Below are 27,999 nucleotides of genomic sequence, written 5' to 3'. Positions count from 1 at the left end.
CACACCTCTGCGACAGGCCGCACTTTATTTGGAGTTTTCCGCCTAAACGGCTCCCAGCTGAGCCGCATGACATGTGCAAAAGCCCCCCAGAAAGCTGGGCCTCGCAGTGTGTAAAAAAGGCCCCCCCATGGGGCAGAGCTGTGCAATTATTAAAAAAAAAAAAAAAAAAAAGAAAGAAATCAGTCCCCCAAGAAGCCTGGCTGGGGTCTCAATCGCCTGGGGCCAGGATGTGTGTGCAGCTGCCGCTAGGTACACTTTCTCCTCTGACTGTGCTTTGTTTTCCAAGTTAACGCTCTGGGGTTGTGGCCACCAGAGGGGCTGGACGCAGTCCTCAGCGGCTAGGAGGCCTGGCTGGCAGTGCAATTTGAGGGTGACCTCTCTCACACATGCAGACACCCCCAAACATGTGCTCCTCCACTGGCCTCAGCCCCACCAGAAAACACAGGGCTTCCCTGGCCCCCCAACCTCCAGTTCACCCTCAGGTCACATTTGAGGCGAGGGACACTGCCCTGAAACAGGCAAGGCCCTCCAGCCAGAGGGCCTGGCAGCGAGGGGGCAGTGCCACTCCGTCCACACCCCAGGGCAGGTGTTTGTGTGTCTGATTCTGCGAGCGTGCATCTGGGTGTGGCCCGTGGTGTGTGTGTGTATGTGTGTGTGTGTGTCTGTGTGTCTGTGAGTGTGTTTGGCCAGAGGTGGGGGCCGAGGCTGGGGGGAGGCACTTCTGGGATTCAGGGCACATTGACTTTGAAGGGGCTTCCGGGGACACTTTCGTCGCCCCACTTGACGATGAGGATGTAGTCCCCTTTCTCCTTGACGGTGTAGGTGACGTTGTACACCCGGTTCCCCATGTGCTTCACGTATACCTCCTCACAGGGGGTCTTGGGCCCGTGCACGCCCACCATCATCATATTGGTGCCTGGAGAGAGAGGCAGCGAGGGACAGGCTCACCCCCGGCCCTTGGCCCCATGTTCGCGCACACTTGCCCACCCTGGGAGACCGCCCCCGCTCCCCCGCTCCGCCTGCTGCCTGCCTGCTTTGCTGCAATCCACAGTGAAGGAGTTCTTCTGGCCCACAAAGGCCTGGGACAGCCCGGGGCCCCGCGTCACCACCTTGCTGGCATCTGAGGAGAACTTGGGGATGGAGCTGTAGCTGGAACCCCGGCTTGAGGACGACTTGGTCACAGTCTCCACCAGAACCGTGGATGTTTCATGAAGGCTGTGGCCTCCAGAGAGCCGGGGACCTGAGGGGCAGGGTGGGGTGGCCACGAGCCGGGTCAGAGGCCTGCTCTTCCCGAGGCGGTAGGCCCCGTGTGGCAGCCCTGACAGCCCACGTTCCCTTCCTCAGCTGCAGCATCCTAGGAGCAGCAGCCCATTTCACACAGGGCTCTCGGGCAGACCTGTCTCCAGGTCTGGGGCCTCCATGGCTCTGTCCACCCACCCCCCACCCTTCTAGGCTTTGTCTGGGACCCCAAGTCACACGGTAGGTAGAGCCCTGCTTTAAAAAGGAACAAGTATCCAACCAATCCTTCACACAGCTTCCAGAAGGAGAATCAGGTAAATGTCTGCTGAGCTCTGTCTTCTTGGAAGCCAGAAACGGGGATGCCAGGAGGGCAGAGTTAAGTGAAAACTTGGGGAGCCACCGCAGGGAAAAGATTAGTCAAGGGATGGACAGTAGAGAGGGATTTGATTTTTTTTAAATGATGTGCACGAGTCCACACATAGAAGGTGGGGAATGGCACGTTGTGTAAAGCCAGGCCCACTTTATTCCTGGTAACCTGAAACACTGATGTTTGGGGCCAACTCTGACCCGGATGTGAACAGCCACTGGAGCCAGCCCAGGATAGGCTTCCAGCCCAGGGTGGGACCTCAGCCCACCCAGAACACTCACCTGTGACTTTAGCCTTGAAGGGGCTGCCCACGATGTGCTGGGGGCCACCATACTTGATAGCAATGAGGTAGTTGCCAGGAGCCATGGGAGTATAAGTGACCACGTGACCCTCGGGACACTCCCGACAGTCCAGCTGCACCTTGGAGGGGCCGTCAATGGTGACAGACAAGGCCCCTGAGCCTGCATTCAGGGTGTTGACGATGAACTCTGACGACACGCCTGGGGACCAGAGGTAGCAAGGATGTAGGTAAGAAGGGCTTGGAGCCCAGAGCTGGGATGGGCCCGGGCTCCCCGGAGCAGACCTCTGCCAGGACTTGGGGCTCATCAGCACTGTCCCACCCCTCTCCCCAGCCCCAGGCACTCACCTGTAGTGCCTCCCTCGAGCCCAGGACCATAGGCCGACACCAAGCCTGGGTCCCCAGCCTGGCTCTGCTCCCCAACTCGGATCTTGAAGGGACTGCCAGGGATGTGAGCACCGTTGAACTTGACGTCGATGGAGTGGACGCCATTCTCGTGGGGGATGAAACGGATGGTGTGCTTGTCTGTGGGGGCAGAGGTTGGTGGGTGAGCCTTAGTCTTTCCCCTCCCCTTTCCAGAAGGTCCTAGCCTGGCAGGGACAGGCCAGCTCACCACTGTCCAGCTCGGAGACATAGCACTCCTCCACTGCACCCGAGGGCGTGTGCACCCTAGCGTCGATCACGCCCCGTGCGCCGTTCAGCTGCACCGCAAAGGACGCCGGCTGGTTCACCTTGAGCCCGGTCTCCTGCAGAGACCACGGAGGGTGCTCAGACTCCTGGGAGGGCCTGGAGGGCTCATGTCTGCAGCCTGGCACTGATATCCCTTCCTGCCTAGCCTGGAGGCTCCCTCCTCCCACCCCCAGCTGCCCCCTGCCGCCTGACCCAGCTTAGGGAGGCTCTGAACAAGGCTGCGATGGGAGGCAGAGGCTGGGTCTTTGGCCTTGGCAACCACCTGCTATAAGGTGGGGCCACCTGGCTGTGCCGGGCATGGTCAGGGACCAGAGATGATGTGTCCTGTCCTGGCTGGGGAGGTTAAGACCCAGATACCATAAAGCTGGCCTGATAGCAGAGAACCCAGTGCTGGGATGGGAAAAAGAGGCATGTGGGCTGGACTGCCCTGGGGGCACTTGATGGGGAAGGTGGGGCCGATGGGGAGGTTTGGAGGGGCAGGTGGTGAAGATGAAACCAGTTCTAGGATGGGGAAGGGGGCGGAGGACACAGCGGCACCTGAGGCTGCCAAGACTACCCCAAGGGGCAGCTAGCATAGCTAGAGCCCCCTGTTGTCCAAACACTGGGAGAGAGGGGCCACCTGTCTGGCCCTTCCAAGGTCACTGCTAAGTCCCTGGTCACATGGGCCTACCATCCTCTACTCCTGCCCATCCCTCAGGGTGGCAGGAGGGCCCCATCCCCCCCGGGCACACACCTGGAGGCTGGTGACAGTGAGACGGCGAGCATCATCTGAGAGGGAGGCCACGGGTACCACGAAAGGGCTGTCTGGGATGTGCTCGTCATTGAACTTGATGGAGACCTCGTAGTCACCTGGGGAGAGAAGACCAGTCAGTGCAAGCTCCAGGACGGGACAGCAGCGGGGGAAACAACCCCACCCTGATCTCAGCCCCAGACAAGCTCCTAGGTCGAGCTCAGCTCTGGAGACACATGTTCCCAGGAGTGTAGAGTGGAGGGAAATGGGGCAGAGAAACTGCAGCGGCCCAGGTGAGGGGTTGGTTTGGGAGCCCTATCTCCTGCCGGGGCGAGCAGAAGCCTGGTCTGGAAAGTCAGGCAGGCCCAGCAAGATGCCCACCTGGCTCCTGGACGACATAGGAGACCCCACACGAGCCGTCCTTGCGGTCCTCAAATGCAATTTCTGCCTTGCTGGGACCCTCCACGGCGATCGATAGGCCCCCAGCACCTGCTTCTCGGGTCCAGATGCTGAATTCGGCTGGAGACGGAAACAGGACAGGGGCAGCTCTTCAGCACTGTCGCCCACCCTGCTGGCTGTCCTCCCCCATCCCCCATCCCGGGAACCTACCCCCTTACCTGGCACGCCAGCCACCCCTCGCTCCAGCCCCGTGCCTCCAGCCCGCACCTTGTGGGCACCACCTTCACCCAGCGGCCCCACGGTGAACTGAAAGGGGCTGCCTGGCACATGCTGGCCACGGTACTTGACAGTGACCGTGTGGGGCCCCATCTCCTGGGGCACAAAGCGGACGCTGTACGCGCTGTCCTCCCCCTCCACGATCTCGGCAGCTTCCGTCTTGCCCGACGGGCTGGTCACCTGTGCGGTCATGTCCTGAGAGCTGGCCTCACCTGCAGGGGGTGGGGAGTGTCAGGGCGACACCGGGGCTGCTCCAGGCCCTCACCCTTCCCTCCCTCCCTCAGTAAACACCCCCTCCTCTGCTCAGACCAGCAGCCTCCCCATCCTGTCCCGAGGGACAGAAGGCCCACCTCCCTGTGAAGAGCCCGGCCCGGTCCTGCTCACCCTCCTGCTGCCGGGTGATGCTGCCAAAAGAGCCCAGGCGCTCCCGGCCCAGGAAGTCCCCGAAGACGGCGGGGAAGGGGTCTCCGCCAACCTGGGTGGACTCCTCCACCCGCACCTCGCGCTTGGTCTCCCCGCCCCGCGTCTTGCTGATCTCTGTGCGCTCCGTGCGGGTGTATGTGTGGCTGCTGCGGGTGAAGGTGCGTGTCAGGCGCTCCTGGGCGGACACCATCTGGAACCAGTTCCCTGTGGGACACGTGGAGCAGGCGGAGGGGAGGGAGGTGAGAAATAAGCCAGAAGGACAGAGGCCCCGGGGACAGGCTCTGGGCCGTCCCCGCAGCCCCACCCCACCAGGCTCTTCCAGCGCTCACCTGGGATCTTGAGGTTGAGGTCACAGGTGCTGCCGATGGTGGCGATGGATGGCGCCTGCCTGCGCCGGGTGATGCTTTCCTTCATGCGGCCCTCGCCGGTGACCTTCACTGTGAAGGGGCTTCCTGTAGGGACAAGAAAGAGTGGGTCAGCCACCTCAGGTCACTCGTCTCCAGCCTCCTGGCCCATCCTGGCCACAGCCCAGAGCCTTACCAGGCACGTGCTTGTCAGCGAACTTGATATTGATGATGTAGGTGCCAGGTTCGGTGGGGCAGTAGGTAACTTTGCACGTGCCATCCTCCATGTCCTCACAGTTGATGTCCACCTTGCTAGGGCCTTCAATACTCAGCCCCAGGCCCCCATAACCTAGCGGGAGGCAAGGGACATGTCTCCCTCAGTCCCCACTGCCATCTGCTCTCCCCTCCCCAAACCCCAGGCTCCGCCCAGAACCGACACCCAAGGAGCATCGTAACCACTAAGGAAAGATGGCTCAGTAGAAGGAGGGGTGAGCCAGGCAGTGACCCAGAGGGTCAGGGATAGGTAGTCTGGAAATTTCTCTAAGGCAGGCCTCTTGGGTTTTGGTGAGTGAAGGAGAGACAGACTCAGGATGGCTGAGCTTTCTCTTAGACACAGGAGAAGCGACAGGGGGACATTTACTCTTCCCAGGTGGGCCCCAGAATGGGAATCTCAGCAGAGACTGGGCCAGGAAGTTCAGGAGGGGAGGTTATGGTCCAGGGGCGCTGTAAAGGAAAGGACTGGTCCCCACTTGAGGCACTAGCTACAGTGAGGGGTCTCCGGGGCAAGAAGCACCTGCATTACGAGTGTCCACGATGAACTCCGCCACCTGGAATGTGTGTCCTTCGGACAGGCCCTTGCCCCAAACCCGCACCTTGCTAGCATCCCCAATCTCAGACGGTCCCACCAGGATCTTGAAGGGGCTGTTGGTGACATGCTTGCCGCTCTTGCGCACGCTCACCACATGCTCCCCAACTTCTTTGGGGGTAAAGGAGATGCCTGTTGAGGGGGAGGTCAGGCATGAATGGAGCTCTGGGCCTGGCAGTAGTCCTTTCCCAGCTCCCCCACCTTCCTCCCCTGGGCCCCTGCCATGGCACCACGCTCACCGATGTGCCGGTTGGGCAGACGCTTCAGCAGACAGGGCTCCTCGTTGCCCGAGGGGGCACGGATGCTGGCGGTCAGCTGGCTCAGGTCACTCTCGGTGATCTTCAGGGACACATCCGTGGAGGTGCCCACATTCAGCTGTGACGTCCTCATTGAGTCATCGCCTAGGGGAGAGTTGCCATGTCAGGCGGGGTGACTCCAGGCAGGCCCTGCCCTCGTGGGGATCAGGAGGCTCCCTGGACTCAACAGAGCCTTTGCCCACCCCCCTCAACCCCCAAAGCAGGCACAGAGAGACTGGGGAGAGCACAATCTCCATGCACATGTTAGGGGCCCGAGATTAGGGATGAGTCAGCACCCCAGTCCTGAATGGGTTAAACCTCTAATTTACATAAATTTAAATTCTGAGTCAGGTAATTTAGTAGGACCAAAAAAAAAACTGAGACTAGACCGCACAGCCCAGTTCCCTTACCTGCTGTGTGTTGCCCCTCCAGGCCTACCAGTTTCCTCACCTATCAACATCCTGACTTAAAAGACTGCGAGAGTGTGTTTCAAAGGGTAGCTGAGTGTTTCTCACTTGCTGTAGAGAACAGCGTACTCCTTACACATATCCAAAAATGACCTCTTCCACCTGGAGGGCACCCTACCCTAAGCACCCGAGACTTGGACGTGCCGGGCTTGCACAGCCATCGTGTGCCGGGGTGTGCCCACGCATCCACCCACCTGTGATCTTGGCTGTGAAGGGGCTCCCGGGGATGTGCTTGTCGTCGAAGCGCACGATGATGCTGTAGTCCCCAGGCGCCGTGGGGAGGTAGGACACGGTGCAGGTGCCGTCCTTGTTGTCCTTGCAGGTGATCTCCGCCTTGGACGGGCCCTCCACGGCCAGGGACAGGCCCCCTGTGGGTGGAGGCGGGGCCGTGGTCAGAGGGCCTCACCCCTGCCCCGCTGCCCATCCCCAGCCCCTGCCGGAGCTCCCCTCACCTTCCCCGGCATCCTTGGTGACAATGGTGAAGGTGGCCGGCTTGTTGACCATGCCATGGCTCAGGCCTGGTCCGTAGGCGCTGACGTGGCGGCTGTTGATGGCGTCCACGTAGAACTGCAGGGGGCTCCCTGGGGGTGGTGGGGGAAAGGGGGCTGGGTCAGCAGTGAGCACAGGGGCTGCCTGAGCCCCCCTCGGACCCCCACACCTTCCCACAGCCTCCCCGCCAGGCCCTGCATCTGTGCCGACGGGGCCTCCCACCAGGACACCAGCCTTCCTGGGGCCTCACATGTGTCTGCACACAGCACATGCTCAATAATTATGAGTGAAAGAAGGCCGATGAGGAGGAAGTCACTGTGGGCTCCCCTCAGCCCGGCTCAGCCCCGACTCACCAGGGATGTGGTTGCCGTCATACTTGATCCCCATCTGGTGCAGGCCCTTCTCGGTGGGCGCGTACCTCACTGTGATGGTGCCATCCTTGTTGTCAGTGATGTTGGGCCGGGCGGTCTTCCCAGAGGGCATCCGCACCTCCCCTGCCAGGCAGACACGGGTACGTGTGGGACCCCAGTTTCTCCTGGCTCCAGCCCCTTGCTGTCCCAGGCTCCCCCGCCACCAGGAGACAGCCAGGAGGCCTCAGGGTGAATCCTGACCTGGGAGACAGAAGGCTGGAGTCTTGAGTTCCAGCTCTGCTCAGCTTGCTGTGTGACCCCGGGGAGCTTACTTCCCCACTCTGGGCCCCAGCTTTCATCTCTTAAGGAGGAGCTGGGCCTGGACACATGTCCTCCCTTGGGGCCATCCTGCCACGGGGCCCTGGGGCAGTACCTGTGAGTTCCCCTTTCTGCACAGTGAAGGGGATGACCAGGTTGAAGGGTCTCAGCATGGACTCCATGGGTTCTGCAGGCACCACCGGCTCCTCTGTGGCCTGTGGCGGGGGAGAGGGAACAGTCACTTGGCTGGGAAAGGTCTGGGAAACTCAGCCTGGGCCGTGACTGAAGTCAGAGAAGGTGAGGAAAGAGCAAGATGGTTAATGGTGAAACCAGAGGGCAGAAGAGGCGCGTCAGCTGCAAGAGAAGAGGTGCCGTGCCCAGCTCCGGGATCCGTCTGCCCCGCCTGACTTCCCGCCTGCTCCCCAAGATGGCCCCCAAACCATGCCCCAGCCCTGGCCACTGAAGAAGAGAAGAGATGAAGGAAGAGGAGGCGGGGGGCGAGTGTGGCCCAGGTGGGAGGGGCAGTACCCAGTGTGTGGGATAGGCGCTGGGCCGGTGCAGCTGCGGCACGTCTGGGGGCTCCTCCACGCGGGGCATGGCCTCACACGCCTGGGAGGCAAGGCACGGGAGAGTACGGGCTGTGACAGGCCAGTCCCCACCAGCTCGGGTGACCACAGGCTGACTCAGAATGGCCCAGGGACCTGATACCCTGGGCTGCCCCTAGGGCAGGATGGCTATCTTGGGTGCTTTACTCTCCTGAGGGCTTCCCTGTCCTGCAGGGCCACCTGAGGAGATGGACGGGGATGGTGGGCCCGGGGGTCAGGTTCCACCAGAGAGCTGCCTGACGCCCAGAGGGGCCAGAGGCAGGGCTGCATGCCTCCTGGGTTGGGAGGCTGCGGGAAAGCACAGGCCCCACCCTGGAGCACTCTGGGCCCAGGATCCATCGAACGTGAGGACGGGTTCTGGGGTTCCTTGCTCCCACTAAGAGGGCCTGGCCCCCCTCCCTGCCACCCCCAGCTCTGCTGTGGCCGCTGAACTTACCAGCACGTGGAAGGGGCTGTTGGGGATGTGCTCGCCTCCGAAGCGAATGGTGATGACGTACTTGCCGGGCTCGGGCGCCGTGTAGTAGATGTCGAAGGTACCGTCGTGGTTCTCGACCACATCCACGTCGAGCTCCGCCCCGTCAGGTGTGGACACCGTGCACGTCACCTTCCCCTTGCCTGCGGCTTTGGCATCCACTGTGATCACCGTCTCCTCCCCAATCTGGATGCGAGGGCCCAGGCAGGCACCTGCCACACAGGAGTGCCCGGTCAGGGGTCCGTGGGACCTGTGCCCATTCCCCCCGCTCAGTTCCAGCTGCCCCCATCGCCTCAGCCCACACCAAAAAGAGAAGAAAAAGGACGCTCACCCAGGCCGTGACCTCCAATGGACACTGGAAATAGAGAAAAGCGTAAGCCGCAGTGTTACGGATGAGCTGGGGTGGGGGTGGGGGTGTGTAGGGAGGGGAGGGGCAGGGGTGGGTGCCCACCTGTGACCAGGCACTTGCTGGCGTCCCCAGTGGGCAGGGCATGGATGCGGAAGGGCGAGTAGGGGATCTCATCGCCGCCATACTTGATGGTGATGGTGTACCGGCCGCTCATGTCCGGGAGGTAGGACACAGTGTACGTGCCGTCCCCGTTGTCTCGGATGTTGGCCTTCTTGGGCTTACCCTCAGGGTCCTGGGGGAGAAGCAGCGGTTAAGGCCTGCCTGTGCCCAGACCCTGGCCTGAGAGGTGGGCAGCACAGACTCACCAGGATCTGGACAGTGAGCAAGCCCTCCCCAGCATCCCGGGCATCGATGGTGAACTCCACGGGCAGGCTGGCCGGGATGCCAGAGGCGTTGAGGCCAGGGCCGCTGGCCCGCACCTTGCTGGCATCGTGGGCTGGAAGCACCTTGATCTTGAAGGGGCTTGAGAGGCAGAAGGGATAGACAGTTGGCTGAGATTCAGGGGGAGAAGGAATCTCATCTCATTTTGGGCCTGGAATACCCCCTACATTCACGAGCAGGGGAGAGGAGTCCTGGCAGGGAGGAGGGACCAAGTCAAGCCTGAGTCTTAGGGGAGGGTCACAAAGGTGTGGCCCTGACAAAGCCTGGGCATTTCTTCTGCACTCTCCAGGAAGATGCTTCAGATGCTTTGAAGAGAGGCTGCAGGAGGCTGCCTTGTCACACCTATTTGTAGCCACATGATGCCTTTTCCCAAGGTGCTGATTTTGTAGCTAACTAGGGGGACAGCCCAGCCAGAGGAGAGCCCCTGGGGCTGTGCCACCTCCAGGGTAGAGAAGAAGATGGGCAGGGGGCCCTTAGGAAGAGTGGGATGGTGCAGCAGAGAACAGATGAGGCGTAGACAAGTAGGGGAGTGTTTCCAGGGCCCTGGAGTGGCCCTGCAGCGGTGGCCCTGGTGAGAGCTCCCCAGAGCCCAGCAGAGCACAGAACCCCAGGCTGGGCCTCACCTGCGTGGTACCTCCTGGTCGGCATACTTGACGGCTACTGTGTAGGGCCCGTCCGTGGCTGGGGTGTAGTGGACGGTGTGGGTGCCATCCCCATTGTCACGCACCTCCACAGGCTCGGCCACACCTGGGCAAAGGGAATAGTCAGCAGAGCCTCCTGGCACCCTTTCCGTCTCCTTCCACCTGGCCCCAGACACTCCATACCTGTGGGGCCCAGCACGGCCACCTGCAGGGGCGCCCGGCCAGCTTGGCTGCAGTCCACTGTGAAGGTCTGGGGTACCCGGGCCCTGACGCCGGCTCCCAGCCCTGGGCCCGAGCACTTCACCTTTCCGGGGTCCACCACATCTTTCACTGGCACCCGGAATGGACTCCCTGCAAGGAAGACGGTCGTCAGCCCCAGCCCACCTGCCCCAGAAGGTCTCCCCGACTCAGAGGACCCAGGAAAGCGAGGCTTCCCCTGCCTTTGAAATGCCCCTGGGATACCAGACCAAACGTGCAAACACTTAGAAACTTGCTAAGAAAATGTAACAAGGAGAAATAAACTTGGCTACAGAATATATACTCCAATAAAAATTAATAAAAGTAAAATTTAAAAACAAAAACCAAAAACTTGGCTACAGGCTGAGGCAGGGTGAATCCACTTATTTAGGCCACATGCCTGAAAGAAGGCCCTCCTAAATTAGTAAATTGCTAAAAGAAGTATTTGTAAAAGAAAATGAATTTTTTCCAGCATGAAATTAGATAAGTAGGGCGGGGACAGTCCCATTTCAGCAAGCCCGGGTAATGTGATAATTGAAGACACCAACCATTCCCCACCCCTGCTGGAGGGGAGGGGGGTTCCTGGCTTTGCTGACAGAGCAAGAGGGTGTGAGAGGCTGTCCTGACACTGGCTTGGACTGTGAGTGATGGAACTCACGAGATCTGGTGCCCCAGGCAAAAGGGCCGAGACACCAGTGCTGGGCCTCTGGGAATGAGCTGTACCCGCCGCCCTGCCTCAGCCCTCACCATGGCACCCGTGCCTGCCTACTCCTCGTCCCTCCTGCTGGTTTGGGGCTTTGCTCCTCCTCCTACTTCCTTCCAGTTTCCCTCACACGGAGCAGGCCCCCTGCTGGCCTCCCCGACACCCCCTCCCGCCCCCAGTGCACACCTGGAATGGGCCGGCCCCCGAAGGTGATGTTGACGTCGTAGTCGCCGGGGGTGAAGGGGATGTACTCCACGGTGCAGCTCCCATCCTTGTTGTCCTTGCAAGACATCTTGGCTTCCGACGGGCCCTCGATGGCTAGGCCTAGGCCCCCGGTGCCAGCTCCCCTACAAGAGGACAGCCCTACATCAGCGCCGCAAGGACCAGTGAGTTGGGATGGAGAAGCAGGTGAATAGGGGTGTGGGGCCGGCTGAGAAGAGACCAGCAGCTACAGCAGGGAGGTTTGCAGCCTTGACAGAGGGTGGGTGGGGATGAGGTCCACACAGCAGGATGAGGGGGAAGGGCAGGTGGCTGGGCTCAGGGTGGCCACAGCATCAGGGTCAAGTTTAGGAAAGGGGCAGGCATACCTGGTTTCCACAGTGAAGCGGTTAGCTTTGTTGACCAAGCCCCCCTCCAGGCCTGGCCCGAAGGCCCGGACACGGGTGGGGTCACAGCCCTCAGTCACGCCCACGCGGAAGGGGCTCTTGGGCACGGCCACGTCATCGTACAGCACCTCCACCAAGTGCGCTCCTGGAAGTCAGCCACACGGCTCAGGTCAGGGTGTGCGCGGTCCCCACCACCCGCCCCTCTGAAAACGCTGGGGCCAGACCTCCGGCGTCCCTGCCCAGCCCGCCGGCGTCCCGCCCAGCCCAGCCCCTCACCCTCTTCGTAGGCTGTGTACTGCACGCGGTAGGTGCCGTCCCCGTTGTCGGTCACGTAGGTGTCCGTCTTAGCGCCCGAGGGGTTGAGCACGCGAGCCGTCACATGGTTCCCACCCGTGGCTGTCAGGGATCTCGCATCCACAGTGAACTCAGTGGTCACTTCACGCAGGACACCTGGGTCCCAGGAGACGAGCGCTCAGCCCTCACACGCCTGCCCACCCCTGCCCTCCCTCCCCAGCTCTGAGGCGGCGGCTCCTCTCTACCTGCTACTCCCCAGCCTGGACCATCCCCACAGCCCAGGCCCTGCTTCCCATAGCCCCGGCCTTCCCTCTCTTCAGCACATAGTGACATTCTGCTCACCTGAGTCTCCCCACCTGGCCGTGGGCCCCTGGAGCGTGGGGCTGGCTCTTCCAACCCTCTGCATGCCCCACCCTGCCTGGCCCAGGGTCTGGCCCCCAGCAGATAGTAACTCAGTCACTGAACTGAGCTGAACTATCTCCTGACTCTCGTCGCCCTCGACCCCAAAGCCTTCCCTCTGTACCATCAAATGCAAGATTCTTTGATTTTCAGATCGGCTGATGAAAGTTGAGGATGTCCCAAGGAAAATGGCCACAGGCAGAAGCAGTCAGCTCCATGCCCTGCCCTTGGCTTTGATACCTTCTCAGGGGTATCTGAGCCCCTAGGACGCCAGTGCTGCCCCCCAAGCCCTCAGCCCCGCTTCCCTCTTCCCCTGACTGGTGACATGACCAGCTCCAGGTTTCTCTCACTCACCGTGCGGCTCCACACCGGGCCCTGAGACCTTGACCCCACTGGTGTCGACTGCGGGCTGCACATGGACGCGGGTGGGGAACTTGGGTACAGGGTGCCCGCCGTACTTGATGGTAATGGTATAGGTGCCCGGGAAGGCGGGGCTGTAGGTGATGTGGTAGGTGCCGTCCGCGTTGTTGTGGATCAGCACCTCGGCCTTGACGCCGGCGTCCGACAGGATCTCAATGGTCAGCTCGGCCTCGCCCGCCTCTGAGCAGTCCACAGTGAAGGTGGCCGCCTCCCCAGCCTTGCCGCGCTCCAGGCCTGGCCCACTGGCCCGCACCTTGCTCGGGTCAAACACGGGCCGGATGGTAGCCTTGAAGGGTGAGCCGGGGATGTGGGCTTCGGCAAACAGGATGTTGATGGTGTACTCGCCCGGCTCCGTGGGCAGGTAGCTGACGGCACAGGATCCATCCCCATTGTCCTGGCACTCGATCTTGGCCTCGCAGGGGCCCTCAACGGTCAACCCCAGGCCACCGGTGCCCGCTCCCTTGGTGTCGATGGAGAAGGGCGCTGGTGTACCTACCAGCCCGCCCTTGAGACCAGGGCCATAAGCACAGACCTAAAAGAAGGAGCAGGTGTGTGGGTTACCTCGACTGGTCCCACGCCCAGCCTTCGTGGCTCCCAAATCAGCTAAGCACTTTCAACTGTAGCAGCTCCCACAAGCTGAGTCCTGATAACAATTCCACGTGAGGAAACGCAGGGAGATTAAAAAATCTGTCCCGGCTGATGGACCTGGGGTTGAAGCCCAGGTCAGATCCAAGGCCAGGCTCTTAATAACTAAGCTGTCTTGATATGAGTATATATGGAATGGATAAACAACAAGGTCCTACCGTATGGCACAGAGAACTGTATTCAATATCCTGTGATAAACTATAATGGAAAAGAATATTTTTTTAAATGTATGCATTTGTATGCATGTATAACTGAATCACATTGCTGTACAGCAGTAATTAACACAACATTGGAAACCAACTATACTTCAATAAAAATATAAAAAAACAAAAACTAAGCTCTTGCAAAGGCAAGTCCTGAGCTGGGGGACTGCCTCGGCTCTGGGCCCTGGCTGTGCTCACCCCAGGACATAAGGCCTCTGGCCTCGGCCCCTGTGAACTACCCACCTTCCCTACAAGCCCCCAGCTCCCACCCGCCCCTACTTCCTCACCTTGGAGGGGTCAGGGGGCAGGACGCCCTCCACGGCGAAGGGGCTGCCAGGCACCGGGTGACCATCATAGGTGATGTCCACCTTGTAGGGCCCCTCCTCAGGGGGCATGTAGCGCACCGCCTGGGTCTCAGCTCCACCGCCAGGCTCCAGCTTGCAGGGGATGGGTCGTCGTGAGGGCGAGGTCATCCGCACATCCAGCTGGCCCTGACCGCCAGCCCCTCGTGTGTTCACAGAAAATGCCTGTTCCTGCCCCACAGCCACCTCTGTGTGGAGGGTGAGGGACACGGTGAGCAGAGACTCCAACCCACCGCCCCCCTCAACCCTTCTCACTGCACGGGCAGCTCCTGCCCCACTTACTGCTGTTGAGGCCTTGAACCTTGACCTTGCTGAGGTCCAGTGGCGGTGCCACGTTCACCACGAAGGGGCTCTTGGGGACAGGGTCTCCACCATAGGTCACTGTCACTGCCATGTTGCCCTAATGGGTACAGCAGGAAGTCAGAACTGAGGGGCTGAGACCCAGCCCGCCAACATGTCCTTGGCCAACACAGACCAGAGGCTCAGAGATCCACGGCTCAGAGATGGGGAGGCAGGAAACGGGCCAAGACGCCAAGCAGGCCCTCTGGGACTGGAAGAAGGAGCCCCACGCCCCCAGTCAGCCAGGACAGGAGGGCCGGGGAGGGGGCACACCTGCTGCACGGCCGTGTACTTGACGGTGTAGGAGTAGTCGTGGTTGTCGATGATCTCGAAGTCTCGCACGGCTTCGCCCTTGGCGGCCCCAGCAAAGTGCACGTCCAGCTTGGCCTTGCCAGCTCCCTTGGTCAGCACGGTGAAGTGAGTGGGCTTCCCAACTTCCACACCTGGAGCGCCCATCCCGAGATGGTGGTGAGGGATTGGCGGCCACCCCGCCCCACCCCAGCCCCGCCCCACCCAGACAGCTACCTGTGCGGTTCAGCCCAGGGCCCTCTGCCTTGACCTTGCTGGCATCGTGGGATGGGTCCACCTTGATGTGGAAGGGGCTGGCGGGGATCTCCTGGAGGGAGAAAAGGCTTGGTCAGGGTGGACACGGGCAGTGTCTGAAAAGAGTCCCTTGTCCCTTTTGCTTCCTCTGAGGCATGCTGTCCACACACAGGAAGTGCTCAGTCAGGGGCAATAGAATTGTCCCCAGATGACAGCCTCTCAAGCTGCTGGCTGGGATCGGGTAAGGGGGTGAGGTTAGGGTTGATAACCAAAACCCAAGCACAGGGTACCTGGTTGGCAAACAGCACCATGATGGTGTAGCGGCCCGCCCCTGGAGGTGTGTACTTGACTGTGAAGGTGTCGTTGTCATTCTTGATGATGTCAAAGTCGATGTCAGCCTCTGCGGGGCCCACCACGCCAGGGGCGCACTTGATGCCAATGCTCACATCGCCTGAAGGGAGGCAGGCACGAGGCCATGAGTTGGGGGCTCCACAATCTCCTGCACGTGACGGGTCCCACTCCGGGAAACAGGTGGAGGGCACCAGCGCCTCCTGCCCGGACACCCCCGGCTCCGCCCCCACTCCCTGCTCCTGGACGCACCTTGCCCCGCCTCGCTGCAGTCCACTGTGAAGTAGGTGGGCTCATTAGCCTTGAGGCCTGTCTTCTCCACGCCGGGGCCGTACACCTTCACCCGCTCAGGGTGGCTGCCCTCTCCCACGTTTACCTGTGGGGAGGAGTCGACGGTCAGCGTGGGGCCCCTCCCTCAAGGTCCATCCCTTCCCCAGCACTTCTAGGCCCGGTCTTAGCCTTTTCACAGGGGCCATGAAGTGGGGAGTGGGGACAGGGCCCAGAGACTGCCAACATCCCTCCGCTTGGGGTTCCACCCTCCCTCTGGGGTTGCTGGCAGGGGGCACGGGGCTTGGAGGACACACCCGGAAGGGGCTCTTGGGCACGTTGACGCCTCCCCAGGAGACGATGATGGTGTGCTTAATGGGCTTGGTGGGGACGTAGGAGCAGCGGAAGGTGCCGTCGCCATTGGGGATGACCTTGATGTCGATGGGGCAGCCGTCGGCGTCCTGTGGGCATCACCCAAAGCAAGGTTCTTAGAGCGCCCCGGCCGTCTCAGAGCTCCCGCGCCCTCTGCTGGGCTGCTTGCCCACCATCAAAGCCCCTCCCCGCAAACAGATCACAGACCTCCAACCACTGGAGCCTAGTGCCAGAGCTCTGGTGGCCAGGGCACACCCTGGAGAGCTGAGGAACCAGGTTCAGGGTCATCTGTGTGGCCTGGTCTCTGAGCCTAGGTCTCCAAAATGTGTTGTCAGGGGAAAAGGCTCAGCTAAACCAATGTTCTTAAAACTGAATAAACAAACTTTCAAAAAAGAAACATCCTCCTGGACCAAAGAACATATTCATTAACCTCTAGGGGTCAAAGGACACCATTTTGAGAAACTCACCTGGAAACCAATGTCTTAACTCAACCATCTTTAAATTGCAAATGGTTAGCATAAAAATACACATCTGGTACAATGTTTTTTAAGATTATCATCAATAAGAAAACACAAAACTTTAGACTTCCCATAGTTCAAATGGATTCGTGAGCATCAGTCCTGTAATGCCTTGAGGCCCTTTTCTTTAACCTACCCTACCCTCCCAGGGCGAGGGGCAGAAAGACAGGGCAACACCCTACCTGGGCGTAGAGCTTCAGGTCTCCCTTGCCAGCAGCCCGGGCATCGATGGTGAATTCCGCTGGCTTGTCCACAATGCAGCCGGTGGGCTCCAGGCCGGGCCCAAAGGCCTTCACCTGTGCAGGGGCAAGAGTGGAGGGCTGAGCTGGGGACGGGAGGAAGGTCTGTTCACCCTGGCGCAGGCCGGGATGCAGGAGCTGGGGACACACCTTGTCCGGGAAGCAGTCGGGTGGAGCTGGGTGGATGTGCGCGATGAAGGGTGAGTCTCGGATGTCCTCATCGTCACAGATCACGTGCACCGCATACTCCCCGGGCTCCGTGGGCCAGTACCGCACGTCGCAGGAGCCGTCTCCCTTGTCATCACACTCGATCTTGGCCTGCGAAGGCCCCTCAATGGAGAAGCCTGGGGCAAAGGTGGGGGAGGGTCAGGGGGCACCAGAAGCGACTTGGACACCCAGAGAGGTCCCCCATCACTCTCCCAGCATCACCACCCACCACACCCATTCCAGCGCCTGTCTCATCTCAACCCTGGCCCAAATTCCTGCCTCCTGCCCCTCAGTCACTCCCCAGTGTCCCTCCATCACACCACTCCCCGGAATTCCCACCTCGGCCACTTACCCAGTGTCCCCACCTCTGTGCCAATGGCCTCCACCACAAAGTCGGCTGACTTGCCCACCTGGCCAGTTTCCAAACCGGGACCCCAGGCCCGGACCTTCTGTATGCCTGCCTCTGGGCTCACCTGCACCTCAAAGGGGCTGGGAAAAGAGGCAGCTGGTGTCAACATCCCGAGGTGCCCCCACCAGAGGTACCCCTCTTCCCTTTGCTCAGAGCCCCAGGCAGCCTGCCTCCCTCCGCCCACCCTGTGAGGGCCCAGGCTGGAGGGCTCAGGGCTGCGTGGTGCTCACCTGCGGGGAATGGCGTAGCCGCCCCATGTGATGGTCACCACGTACTTCCCAGGCACCACGGGGTAGTACTCACACTCGAACACGCCATCCCCGGCCTCCCGCACCTTCACCGGCTCCTCTGTGCCTCCTGAGGAGACGTGGGAAGCGGAGGATCAATGATCTGTGCGTCTCCGCACCTCAGTCCCCTCAAGGACCCCTGGGACTGTGCTGTGGGACAGTCCCTGGCTGAGGACAGCGCTGCTCGCGGGCACCGTGAGCAGGCACCGTGTAACAGCCTAGTGCAGCCTTCCCAGCTTGCAGCCTGGGAGGCTGAGCCAGGCAGGGCGGTTCACCTGAGGTCCCACAATGTCTCTGGTCAGTGTCTTTTTGGAGCCCCTCCCCCAGGGAGGGTGCACAGTGCTGTCATTGCCCTCAGGGGGTCAGAAGCACTGGTTGCCTTTCCTCCCAGCTCCCGACCCCCCACCACGGCCCTGGGCCCTGGTACTCACTTGGTCCCTTGACTGTGACCTTGAGCTCCCCACTGCCAGCACCCTTGGTGAACACCTTGAAGTCAGCCACTTCTTTGACACGCACACCCTTGGGCTGCAGGCCCCGCCCAGAGGCCCTGCAGGCGTTGGGGTTACAGGCTGGGAGGAAGAGGAGAGGTGAGGTTGGGGGCGCTGAGGGGCCCTAGACGGAGCCTCAGCCCTTACCACCACTCGTCCCCACCTCACTGTGCGCAGTCCTGCTGACCGACCCACCAACTCCCGTCCCCTTTCCCCAGGCACAGGCCGTGGCCTCATGCAGCCCTCCCCTGTTGCTCCCTGGCGCCCCCAACACAACTGAGAGCCATGCTGGGCAGGGGGCAGCCACAGCGCCCCCAGACCTCCGTCGCCAGGCTGGTTACAAGAAACCCTTCCTTCGGGGCTCCTCCAAGTCAGGATCACTTGGGACAAAGGCCGGGCGGAGCCCAGAGCTAAGACAGACTGGGAGGGGCCTTTCATTCACCCCACGGCCATCCACCTAGAGCCATCCGAGCCTTCTCGGAGCCACCACAGCAGCTTCAGGAGCCGAGTCATGCCCCAAAACGCTCAGCCACACCATGGAACGAGGGAGGGTCGTGGAACGAGAAGCCTGCCACAGATCACAGGCAATGCATGAAGGTCAGCCTGCTGCGGAACGCGGCCGGTGGCAATGACTTTGCTGCTGAACACAGACCAAAGGACAGGGATCTCAGCCTGCCACGGGATACATAAAATGGCACAGAACCCAGGGGGTGCCACCAAACAGGCAACGATGTATCATCCATCCAGGCCTGCCCCGGAACACAGACAAACGGCACAGCGTCCGGGCACTGCCACATAACAGGCGACAGCACGGAACCCAGACCCTTCCCACATAAATCACCAGGCCAGTCCCAGGAGACCAGAGCTGCCACAGAACAGAGGCAAAGGCGCGGAACCTGGGCCTGTCACAGAATGCCACGGAAGGGGGGGCGACTCCACCCCGCTCGGGCCATGCCACACAGCACAGGTGAGGCCAGTCAGCTATGGCCATGCCCGGCCCGCCTCTGCTGGTGTGTACTAACGTGGCACCACTTTCTTGGCCTGGTGGACGATGGGCACAGAGGGGGCAGGCGGCGGCGGCAGGGGCTCTGAGTGGCGGAGAGAGAGTGGGGAGTCACTGCCTGAGAGCCTGGTGCAAGGCGGGCCCATGAATATGCCCTTCCGCCCACATGGTCCGGTCACTTCCCCCTCAGCCCTTCTACCGTGGCCCCTGTCTGGTATCCTTCACAGTGACCTGACCGTCCTCGGGGGCAGGGGCTGACAGACGAGCTCTCGGGAGCCCCACCCCTGGGCTCTTCTTTCTGCCCACTTTAAGCCTGCAGAAGGCTTCCCCTGGCCCCATCCCCACCCACACCCACCCCCCGGTTGCAGTGCTTCATTTCCCATAAGTCCTCAGACTCGGTGGCAACACTCTGCGTCCTGGCCTTTGGCGAGGGGGGTCATGGGGGTGGGTGAAGGGCCTTTACCTTCTGCCACATGGACAGGGAAAGGACTGCGGGTGATGGGGGCTCCGGCGAAGGCCACGTGCACTGTGTGGGGTCCCTCCATCACAGGCCTGTATGTGCAGCGGAACGTGCTGTCGCCCTTGTCCTCCAGGGCCACCTCCACAGTGTCCCGCCGGCCCTGTGGGTCCACGATCACCACGGCAACATCCCCACTGCCAGCCCCTGTCACGACAACAGCCGTCAGCCTCTCCTGCTCGGGTTTCCTCACCCTGAGACCATGGCCCCCAGGCTCCCCCTCCCAACCAAAAAATAGTCATGGGGTGTCCCTCCTGCTCGGGTTCCCTCACCCTGAGACCATGGCCCTCTGGCCGGGCCCTGCCTCTGGCCCCCAGGTCTCCCCACCATGAACAGTCATGGGGTGTCTGGTGGAAGGGCCCATCCCCACCTGCGGTGTAGATGTCAAAGTACGTGGGTTTGTTGGCCACATTGCCCACGGGCTCCAGGCCGGGACCACGGGCTGACACCTTGTTAGCATCTCCCAGGGCCATGCCCACGTTCACCTCAAAGGGGCTGCGTTCGATGTTCTGACCAGCAAAGAGCACGGTCACCTGGAGGTCAGAGGCCAAAGGTGAGCTTCTAGAAGAAAGCAGCTCTGAGAGGGGGGTTGAGGGGCGGGGCAGAGCCAAGCGGGGTGGCAGGCGGGTGGGGCTGGTGCATGGGGGTGGGGCGGGGTGTGAGCTGAGAGAGGGGTCCATTCAGCCAGATGCAAGGATGTGAATGGAGTGGGGAAGACATGGGAGGGCCTACAGGGGGATACCTTGTGCAAGCCGGCGACCTTGGGCACGTAGGAGACAGCGTAGGTGCGGTTCTTGTCATTGTTGGGAACCACCTTGGCCTACGGGAAGGGAAACGATCGGCGTCAGAGCTCCTCCTGACCCCACGCCTTCTGCAACCCCCATGGTGAGGCCTCCCCCTTCTCCAGCGTTGGAGGGTGCCCCCAGCAGCCATCTCCAGCCCATTCCGCTGTTGGTCCGTGCTCTTGTCTGATCCCCAGTGGCCTCTCCATACCTCCTCGGTGTGGCCCTCAGGATCCTCGATGTAGACCAGAACCTCGCCTACACCAGCGTCCACTGTCTGCACGGTGAAGTGGGCAGGCTGAAGCACGGTGTTACCCTGGGGCTCGATCCCTGAGGGCGGAAGGCAGAGCCGCAGAGTTTAGGGAGAACCATCCTAGCCCGTGTCCAGCTGCCCAGCGAAGACCGTCAGGGCTTAACACATACCAGGCCCATAGGCGATGGCCTTCTTGGGGTTCACTTGCTTGGAGCGAACGGGGGCGCCAGGTTTGAGTTTGGCCTTGGGGAACTGGGACAGGTAGGTCATGACCGAATGTTCATCCACGTTGGGGTCCACGATCTCCTCAGGAGCAATCACCTGCCAGGGAGGAAGGGAGTCAGAAAATGTCCTCTGTCCCCAGCATCCTGCCCAGGTAGACCCAACCCCACCCTGGCCCTCTCCGGGTCCCTTTGCCCTCTGCCTACCTGGGGCACCCCGAGCCAGTCGTCCGCCTGCTGCATGGCCTCCCGGGCGTTCTCCACAGGCTGGTTGGGGTCCCAAGCCTCCCAGTCAGGGCAGAGGCCTGGAGAGATGGTGGAGAGAAGCAATGATGAGGGGGAAGCGGTCAGCCAGGACACAGAGCACTTGCTCCAACACCCTCCCAGGCCATGGGTTCACACTCCCTTCTCATACGGCCCCAGGCCCCTGACCAGCCGGGTTCCTGCTGACCCCCAACCTTACAGCCCGTCAGCCAGGATGCCCATCACTGTTTAGACACATTGCAGCCCTCCCGAGCACCAACAATAAGGCCTTTCTGCCCCAGCTGACGCAGCCTGGCACCAGTCCTGCCAGCCGGCCTCCAGCCTGCCCAGGCCCCAGCACCAACCCTGAACACCAAACCCCAGGGAGCGCACCCCTCGCAGACCCCCCGCCTCATTCCAGCAGCCTCAGGGGTAGGCAGTCCCCGTCCCACAAGTGCCTCTGACCCATCTCCTGAAAGGTCTCCTCACAGCTGCCCTGAAGCCCTAGTGTCCATGCGCTTCCCACACCAGCCGCAGAGCATAGGGCTCTCTCTGCTTCCTAACTTCCGCCTCGGGGAAATGAAGGCACTGAAGGGCTTGAGAGGCTGAGTTCTCTCTGGCCGCCTAGAGCCCAGCCCTCCTGATGGGAGGACAGCTGAGGCAGCCACAGGTCCCTCCTGGGAAAGGCTGCAGGGTTAGGGGGTGCTGGGTCCCAGCCAGAGCTGGCGGAGGAGGGTGATGCTCCCTGGCGGGGAGGGGACCAGCTCAAAGGCTGGAATCCATGACTGGCCAGAACAGCTGAGCTCACTGCTGGCAGCCGAGCCAGCCGTGGGCAATGGCTCAGCAGCTGGGAATGCTTCCCAGGCGGCCGGTGCCCCCTCCTCCCACCCTTTGCTCCCCAGCTGACCCCAGGCTCGGGGAGGATTCCCCCAGGGGGACATGGCTCCAAGAGGTGGGGAGACGACAGATCGTCTCAGGAGATGAGGGTCAGAAAGGGAGCTGTGCGTGGGGCACTGTTCTCATCTGTGATGTCTAAGTCTTCTCATGGGCCCTCAGTGGCCCCCACCTGCCCAGGCCAGGCCTGGGTCACCTGCCACTGGGGCAGTGTCCCACCAGCCTCAGACCACATCATCCTGGGCCTTAACCCCTTCTCAAAGCTATCCCAGGGGCTTGCAAAGAACAGCCTTCTCCAGGCCTAAAGTCCTGGCCTTCTCTCTACAAGTCCCACCACATTTTCTTTCTGCTGGCTGAGCAGAAATGACCCTTGTGTAGCAAAATAGGAAGTTCACGGAGCAGGGAGTTCTAGGTCCCCGCCGGCCTCTGATTCAGTTCCGCCACAGATAAGCTGTGTGACCTGGGACAAGTCACTGGCCTTCTCTGGACCTCAGTGTCCTTGCCACTGCAGGATCTGGCAACTCATTGGGAAGGGTCCAACTCCAGCAGTGATTCTCAGCTGGAGGAGGAGGCCCTGATTCCCCCAGCCCTGGGACACACATTCTGACAAACACAAGCCTTGGCATCACCAGCTCATCCCACACCCCTTCCCGGGTCGGGGAGCCACAGTGTGCCGTGGGTCCACTCACCAGGGGCACAGTTGTCCACCAGGGCGCCCAGAGCTTTGCCATCCTGCCAGTCCCGGTTGAAGTTGGTGATGGGCAGCTGGGGCACCTTGTTCTGGATCCAGCCGAGTAGACGCTGCTTGGGTGTCTGCTTGCGGGCATCCTCGTCGTCCTCATCCTCCCACATGGGCATAGAAATGGAGTAGTGTAGGATCAGGGTCCAGATGAGCCCCAGGATCAGCTTCAGGTTCCCATCCACGATGGCCTTACTGTCTGCAGGGAGGAGGAGACAAGCAGGGCTCATGAGGGCCCCACTTCTGATGCAGCACCCTCCCTCTCCTGGCCCAGCTTCTGAGGCTGCTGCTTAAGCGTTGGGTCTGGACTCCTCCTCCTGGAACCTACCACTTCTCTGCCTACCACTGTTGCATCCCGCAAGGCCCAGTCTTTGATGTATCTCCCACCCGCTTCAGAACATGGCTGCATCCCAATATGTCCCTTGGGCAGGTATTTTCAACTCTTTGACGGCACTTGCATGGGCCTCCTATCAGGCTACAAGCATCTATACAGTTATGCAAGATTGTAAGTCTCTAGGGGCAGACACTGTTTTGTTTTGTTTCCTTTCTTCTTTGTGTGATGTACAACAAACTGTACATATTAGAAAGTACAACTAGATACATTTTGACAATATGTGAAAAATGAAAACATTAGTCGCTCAGTCGTGTCCGACTCTTTGCGACCCCATGGACTGTAGCCCGCCAGGCTCCTCTGCCCATGGATTCTCCAGGCAAGAATACTGGAGTGGGTTGCCATTCCCTTTTCCAGAGGATCTTCCCTACCCAGGGATTGAACCTGGTTCTCCTGCACTGCAGGCAGATTCTTGACCATCTGAGCCACCAGGGGAGCCCTACCTTTGACAGTATGTGCATAACCACGAATCAAGATAGTAAACACTTCTACCCTTCCTCAAAGTTTCCCTTCTTTTGTGATTCATCGCTCCTGCCCCTCCTAGTCTATACTTTGAGACAACAATCTGCTCTTGGTCACTATACATTAGTTCGCATTTTCCAGAGTTTTATATGAATAGAATCATAGAGTATGTATCTTTTTTGTCTGCCTTCTTTCACTCTAGATACTGTATTTTTCTCTCCATATATTCAGAGCCTAGAACTTAGTAAAATCTCAATAAATACTGGTTGAATGAACATTTTAAAAACTGAAGTTGGAGAGGAGTGGGACCAACCTGGTTCCAGCCAAATTCTCCTTTGAATGCTATAAAATGCTTTTGGAACAAAGTTCTGGGAGGAGGGGCTGGGGACAGTACACGTTCTGTTAATGGCAGGGACCAGTGAGATTTCACAAGAGCTGGGGGAGTGTTACCCATGTGGACTCAAGTCTCAGGAGCTGAGACTCTAGACCCATCCCGTCCCTTGATAAATATTATGGACCAGAACTCCAAGATTTGGGGGCTGGCGGGGGTGGTGGTGCGCCTAGTTCCCCCATAACAGCCAGAGAGAAACATCCAGGAGCTGGAGGTGGCCTAGAGTATAGGTCATTGGAAACCAGCTTACTTGTAAAGGACAAGGCAGGCCTGAAATCCACCAGCTTCCCTGAGCACTGCTTTCAGGAGGTTGGGAGGGGGTGAAAGACTCAGCCTTGTTTACTGGTGTTACCCGAGAGATGGGAAAGCGCAGTGTTGGAGGTGCCCCCTTACATATCTTTTCCTGCCCGCCCGGCCTAGATCTTGAAAGACAGCCTTTAGAGAGTAAAGATCCCAAAGGTGTCTCCTCTTACGTATCTTTTCCAGAATGCGCCCCCACACACACACCCTGTCCCCAGCATTTCCCCAACCTGCCCCCTGGAGGGGAATCTCAGTCTCTCTGTCCCTCTGATCTTGGGCTCTGGTCCCCTTGGCTCCCCCACCCTTTCACTGATTCATCCTTCCTTCCCCAGCAGCTCCCCAGGCCCGCCCCCTCTCCCCCTGGCTCTGCTGCAGCACAATGGTTTGGCAGCTTGCAGATTCCATGACACACTCACTCCCAGCCTCCCGGTGCTTTGGTGCGGTCTCTCTCAAACACACACAGGCCCAGGACACTTTCACACAGCCTTGACACCGAGGGCCTCATGGCCTCTCACTACCCTGACAGCCTCCAAAGCTGGTGCTCACACACCCAGAAGTGCTTCTTGCAAACTGAAGCCAGATCCTTGGGATGGAGGCCCTGAGGCCGCGAGGATCACCAGGATTGGGAAGGGGTGGGGGGGCGGGTGAGGGGGGTCATTCATATTTGCTGCAGGGAGAGGTTTCTCCCCAGCAACTGGCCTTGGGCCAGACAGCAAGTGGCAGGAGAGGGGTGGATCCAGAGTCCCACTCTGGGAGCAATGACCTTCCTCGCCCTCCTCCCCATTGGAGGCCAGGCAGAGGAGGGGAGCTCTGCTCAAGCCAGGCCTCTTCCTTCGTTGCACCCCACTGGGGATACCACCAAAGGGGTGGGAGGAGCTCCAGAGCCAGTCCCTGAGGGCACCCCAGGCCTTCGGTGGAGTGGGGGGAAAGGAGAGGACCAGTGAGGGAGGGGCCGGGACAGCTGCTGCCCCCTCCAGCCCCTCCCTCGGCGGTTGGCTCCAGGAGAAGGAATAGCAACTGGGGAACAGCTGCGGGGCTGAGCGGCCTCTAGGCCTCTTTGTTCAGAGGGGCGGAGGGGGCGGTGCGGGTAAGGAGGGCACACCGCCCCTTCAACCCAGACTGTGTACCCGGCCCTCCTTCAGAGGAACTGCTCAATGCCCAGCTCCCACTCCACTCCTGGAAAGGGACGTGAGGGTGCCTAGAGGCTCACATTCAGTCCTGAGATGGTACCCAGAGAAGCCCCCGTCCCAGCCCCTTCTCACCACTAAGCGGGACCAAGGGAATCAGAGGAAGCAGAAAGGGGGAACCCCTGACACCTCCTTCCCGATGGATGGGTAGCCGCTGCTGTCTGTGCCCCCTCCCCTGCAGCCTCCGCCTCGGGCCCAGCAGCTGAATTGCTGACAGCTTATCTCATCGGCCGCGGGAGTCAGCCACTTGGCCCAAATGGGGAACAGTTCCCCGCAGGAAAGGGAAAGAAGGGTTCCTTCCCGCCCCCAAGCCAGCTTTCCCTCCTTCCCCCTCTATTCTGAGAAGGCCTCTCCACACACAGTTGAGCCAAGGGGGCTGGAACCAGAGGCACCGCTGTTGGGGAGGGGAGAGGTGTGCGCTCAGGAAGGATGAGGCCAGGAGAGGGGCCAAGCGCCCCCGCAGCGGGGAGGGGAGAGGGAGGCCGAGCCATTTCCTATAAAGTCTTGGTGAGGCCCCAGGCTCTCCCCTCGGGATCCCACCTGGGACAGTCAGTCCAGGCGGTCAGATGGTCAGATCGCAGCTGCCAGGGGGGTGGAAGGGCCCAGGGCTGACTCCTCGCTGACCCCTGCCCCCCCCCAACCACACACACTCTTGGGCAGCCCTCAGTCCCACTACACACACCAGGGTGGCCCCCTCCCCCACCCCCTGTCCTCAGCCTTGTCCTCTGGAAAGCTCAGAGACATCTGCTGTGTCACGGAGGCAGGGCTATTTCCAGGCCGGAGCGGGTGGGGTGGTGGGGGGGCAGTATTGGGGCAGGAGAGGGTAAGGCGTAGAGGGGACTGGACAGGGCCAAAGGGCCCCAGACTGACCTCAGCTACTAATTCAGGAGGCCCAGAGATGCCCTGAGGGAGGCTGAGGATGGACAGACCTTCAGTTATCTGAAGAAATCTCTGGGGCAGCCTGGGGGTAGGCATTGGGCCCCCTGTGAAAGTCCTCTTCTGGGGCCCTGGGGTGCACCCCATCAAGGGGCGCTTTCCTGAAAATCACATCAGGACACTTAAGAGTTCACCATAGGGGTAAGGGTCTTGCCCAGGCCCCCAGCCTGAAGGGGTGACTGCAGAGCTGAGAGGGAACAGCCAACTCCTAGGCTCTCAGAACCCATCCTTGGCTCCCCCAGCTCTCCAGCTTGGAGTGCCTCCCCGCCCCCACCCAGCACTGACACACCTTCCAAATCTGGTTACACTCAATGACTTCCTCCCTTTTCCAGGCCTTGCCTCCCTCCCCTCAGCCCAGATCATTAGCTGTAGCCAATCGGGGCTTAGGGGGTGGGCTGGGGCCGGGAGTGGACTGGAGGGAGCCCCCTCCCTGGCCTGCTGAAGCTGATGGAGGACAGGCAGGGGTTAAGGCTGCCTGCGCTCGCTCAGAGCCTTTTTAGGTTTCCGAGGCCGGGCCCTGCCGGCTCTGGCCCCTGGGCCTGAACCCAGCTGCCCAGCACATGCCGGCGGGGGGCCCGGGCCCCGTGCCCGCCCAGCCACCCGCTCTCCCGCTCTCCTTGGGATCCCTGGGACCGGGCAGCGATGGGGACCTGTCTTCAGCCTCTCCTCCCCGGTGGAGGTGCTGGGAGACTGGGAAGCCATTTGCTTTGTCTGGGGTGGAGGGGGCGCCCCCAGGAATCGGCAATGAGCTTTGGCCCCATCCTCTCAAGCCTGGGCTGAGGGTGCGGGTGGCAAAAAAGGAGACGAGCGGGTAGAAGCAGGTTGGCCAAGAGCGTGCGAGGGGGTCTGAAGCTGGAGGGCTCAGAAACGGCCTGGGCTGGATGCCCCCGGGGGGCGCCCTCGGGATGCCGGCCGACCAGAGCGGCGTATGAAGGCAGAGCCCCCTCGGGAGAACCGGGGCAGGATCCTCTCCCGGTGCCGGGCCCCCCACCCTCGGCCCTGCCTCGGCTCCCCGCGCGCCCTCCCAGCCCCGAGCACCCTGTCCCCATGGGCCAGCCCCTCGTCGGGGTACTGCCCCCTCGCCGCACGCACTGACCGATGGACACCAGCTTGATGTGCTCGCGTTCGAGGAACTCGAGGGCCACGGACACGTTCTCCAGCTTCATCTGGCGGAAGTTGGGGCGCGGGTGGAACTTGCGGTACATGCGCTTCTGGCTGAGCACCTCGAGCAGCGCGATGAGGCGCAGCCCGTCGCTGAGGTCGCGCTGCAGGTCGGTGAGGCGCTTGCCCACGCACTTAAGGTGCTCGTTGCACCAGCGCGTGAACGTGTTCTGCTGGATCTTCTTCCACGGCGCGTCCTCGGCCAGGTCCTTCTCCGTGGACGGCATGTCGTCCACCTCGTCGCCCAGGCCGAAGCCCGGGGCCTCGGAGTAGCCGCTGTTGTTCATCATGCTGGCGCGGGCTGGGGCGGGGGTTGGGGGCCGGCGGGGCTCGGGCTAGTGGGGCGCTGTCCGGGACGGGACCGGCGGCTGTGCGCTCCGCGGCTCTGAACTTCTCTCGTACCCCTGGCTGGCGGGACTCGGGCGGGCCTCCTCGGCTCCTTGGCCGCGCTCTGTCTGTGTGTGTCTCTCTCTCCCTCCGGGGGCGGAGCGGTGCTCTGGAAAGTGCGGGCCGGGCTGAGGCGGGGGGTTTAAGAAGCCCCCGGGCCGCGTCCCCCCCGCCGAGCCCGCGGCCCC

General features: G+C 61.1%; 1 protein-coding gene across 3 annotated transcripts; it reads right to left on the bottom strand.

The window, feature by feature from the left end:
* Nucleotides 1-8: 8 nt before the first annotated feature.
* FLNC (filamin C) lies at nt 9-27,999 on the bottom strand. 3 transcript variants are annotated; one of them, XM_006074379.4, is made up of 49 exons: nt 27,360-27,999; nt 22,547-22,795; nt 20,928-21,025; nt 20,670-20,820; nt 20,458-20,576; nt 20,207-20,284; nt 19,835-19,997; nt 19,411-19,611; nt 18,967-19,032; nt 17,888-18,025; nt 17,400-17,526; nt 17,113-17,249; nt 16,704-16,897; nt 16,497-16,610; nt 15,742-15,885; nt 15,410-15,533; nt 15,100-15,260; nt 14,792-14,882; nt 14,540-14,709; nt 14,210-14,327; nt 13,853-14,115; nt 12,652-13,249; nt 11,881-12,054; nt 11,587-11,749; nt 11,186-11,346; nt 10,243-10,410; nt 10,042-10,165; nt 9,343-9,499; nt 9,080-9,269; nt 8,960-8,983; nt 8,593-8,840; nt 8,080-8,160; nt 7,667-7,766; nt 7,237-7,377; nt 6,847-6,975; nt 6,589-6,762; nt 5,871-6,032; nt 5,560-5,763; nt 4,963-5,115; nt 4,752-4,874; nt 4,384-4,626; nt 3,942-4,211; nt 3,706-3,843; nt 3,328-3,443; nt 2,518-2,650; nt 2,253-2,429; nt 1,888-2,106; nt 1,031-1,240; nt 9-916 (listed from the first exon to the last, which is right to left on the bottom strand). In XM_006074379.4, exons 1-49 carry the CDS (start codon nt 27,712-27,714, stop codon nt 729-731), a joined length of 8,229 nt encoding a protein of 2,742 aa, XP_006074441.1. In that variant the 5' UTR covers nt 27,715-27,999; the 3' UTR covers nt 9-728. The 3 variants fall into 3 exon arrangements, with proteins under 3 accessions (XP_006074441.1, XP_006074442.1, XP_006074444.1); XM_006074380.4 differs by lacking the exon at nt 18,967-19,032 and having other exon boundaries at nt 27,360-27,998; XM_006074382.4 differs by lacking the exons at nt 8,080-8,160; nt 18,967-19,032 and having other exon boundaries at nt 27,360-27,997.

Source organism: Bubalus bubalis, chromosome 8 (genome assembly GCF_019923935.1).
Source record: "Bubalus bubalis isolate 160015118507 breed Murrah chromosome 8, NDDB_SH_1, whole genome shotgun sequence".
NCBI classification, from domain to species: Eukaryota; Metazoa; Chordata; class Mammalia; order Artiodactyla; family Bovidae; genus Bubalus; species Bubalus bubalis.
The sequence above is the reverse complement of the archived record's forward strand: the minus strand, read 5'-3'. Positions and strand labels throughout refer to the sequence as shown.

Coding starts and splice junctions, on each gene's coding strand:
- FLNC (XM_006074379.4), bottom strand. CDS start 27,714: ATGATGAACAACAGCGGCTACTCCGAGGCCCCGGGCTTCGGCCTGGGC. Junction 18,026..18,966: donor GGCCAAGAAAGTGGTGCCAC/GTTAGTACACAC, acceptor TCTTCCTCCCAG/CCTGTAACCCCAACGCCTGC. Junction 7,378..7,666: donor GCAGAAAGGGGAACTCACAG/GTACTGCCCCAG, acceptor TCTGCCTGGCAG/GGGAGGTGCGGATGCCCTCT.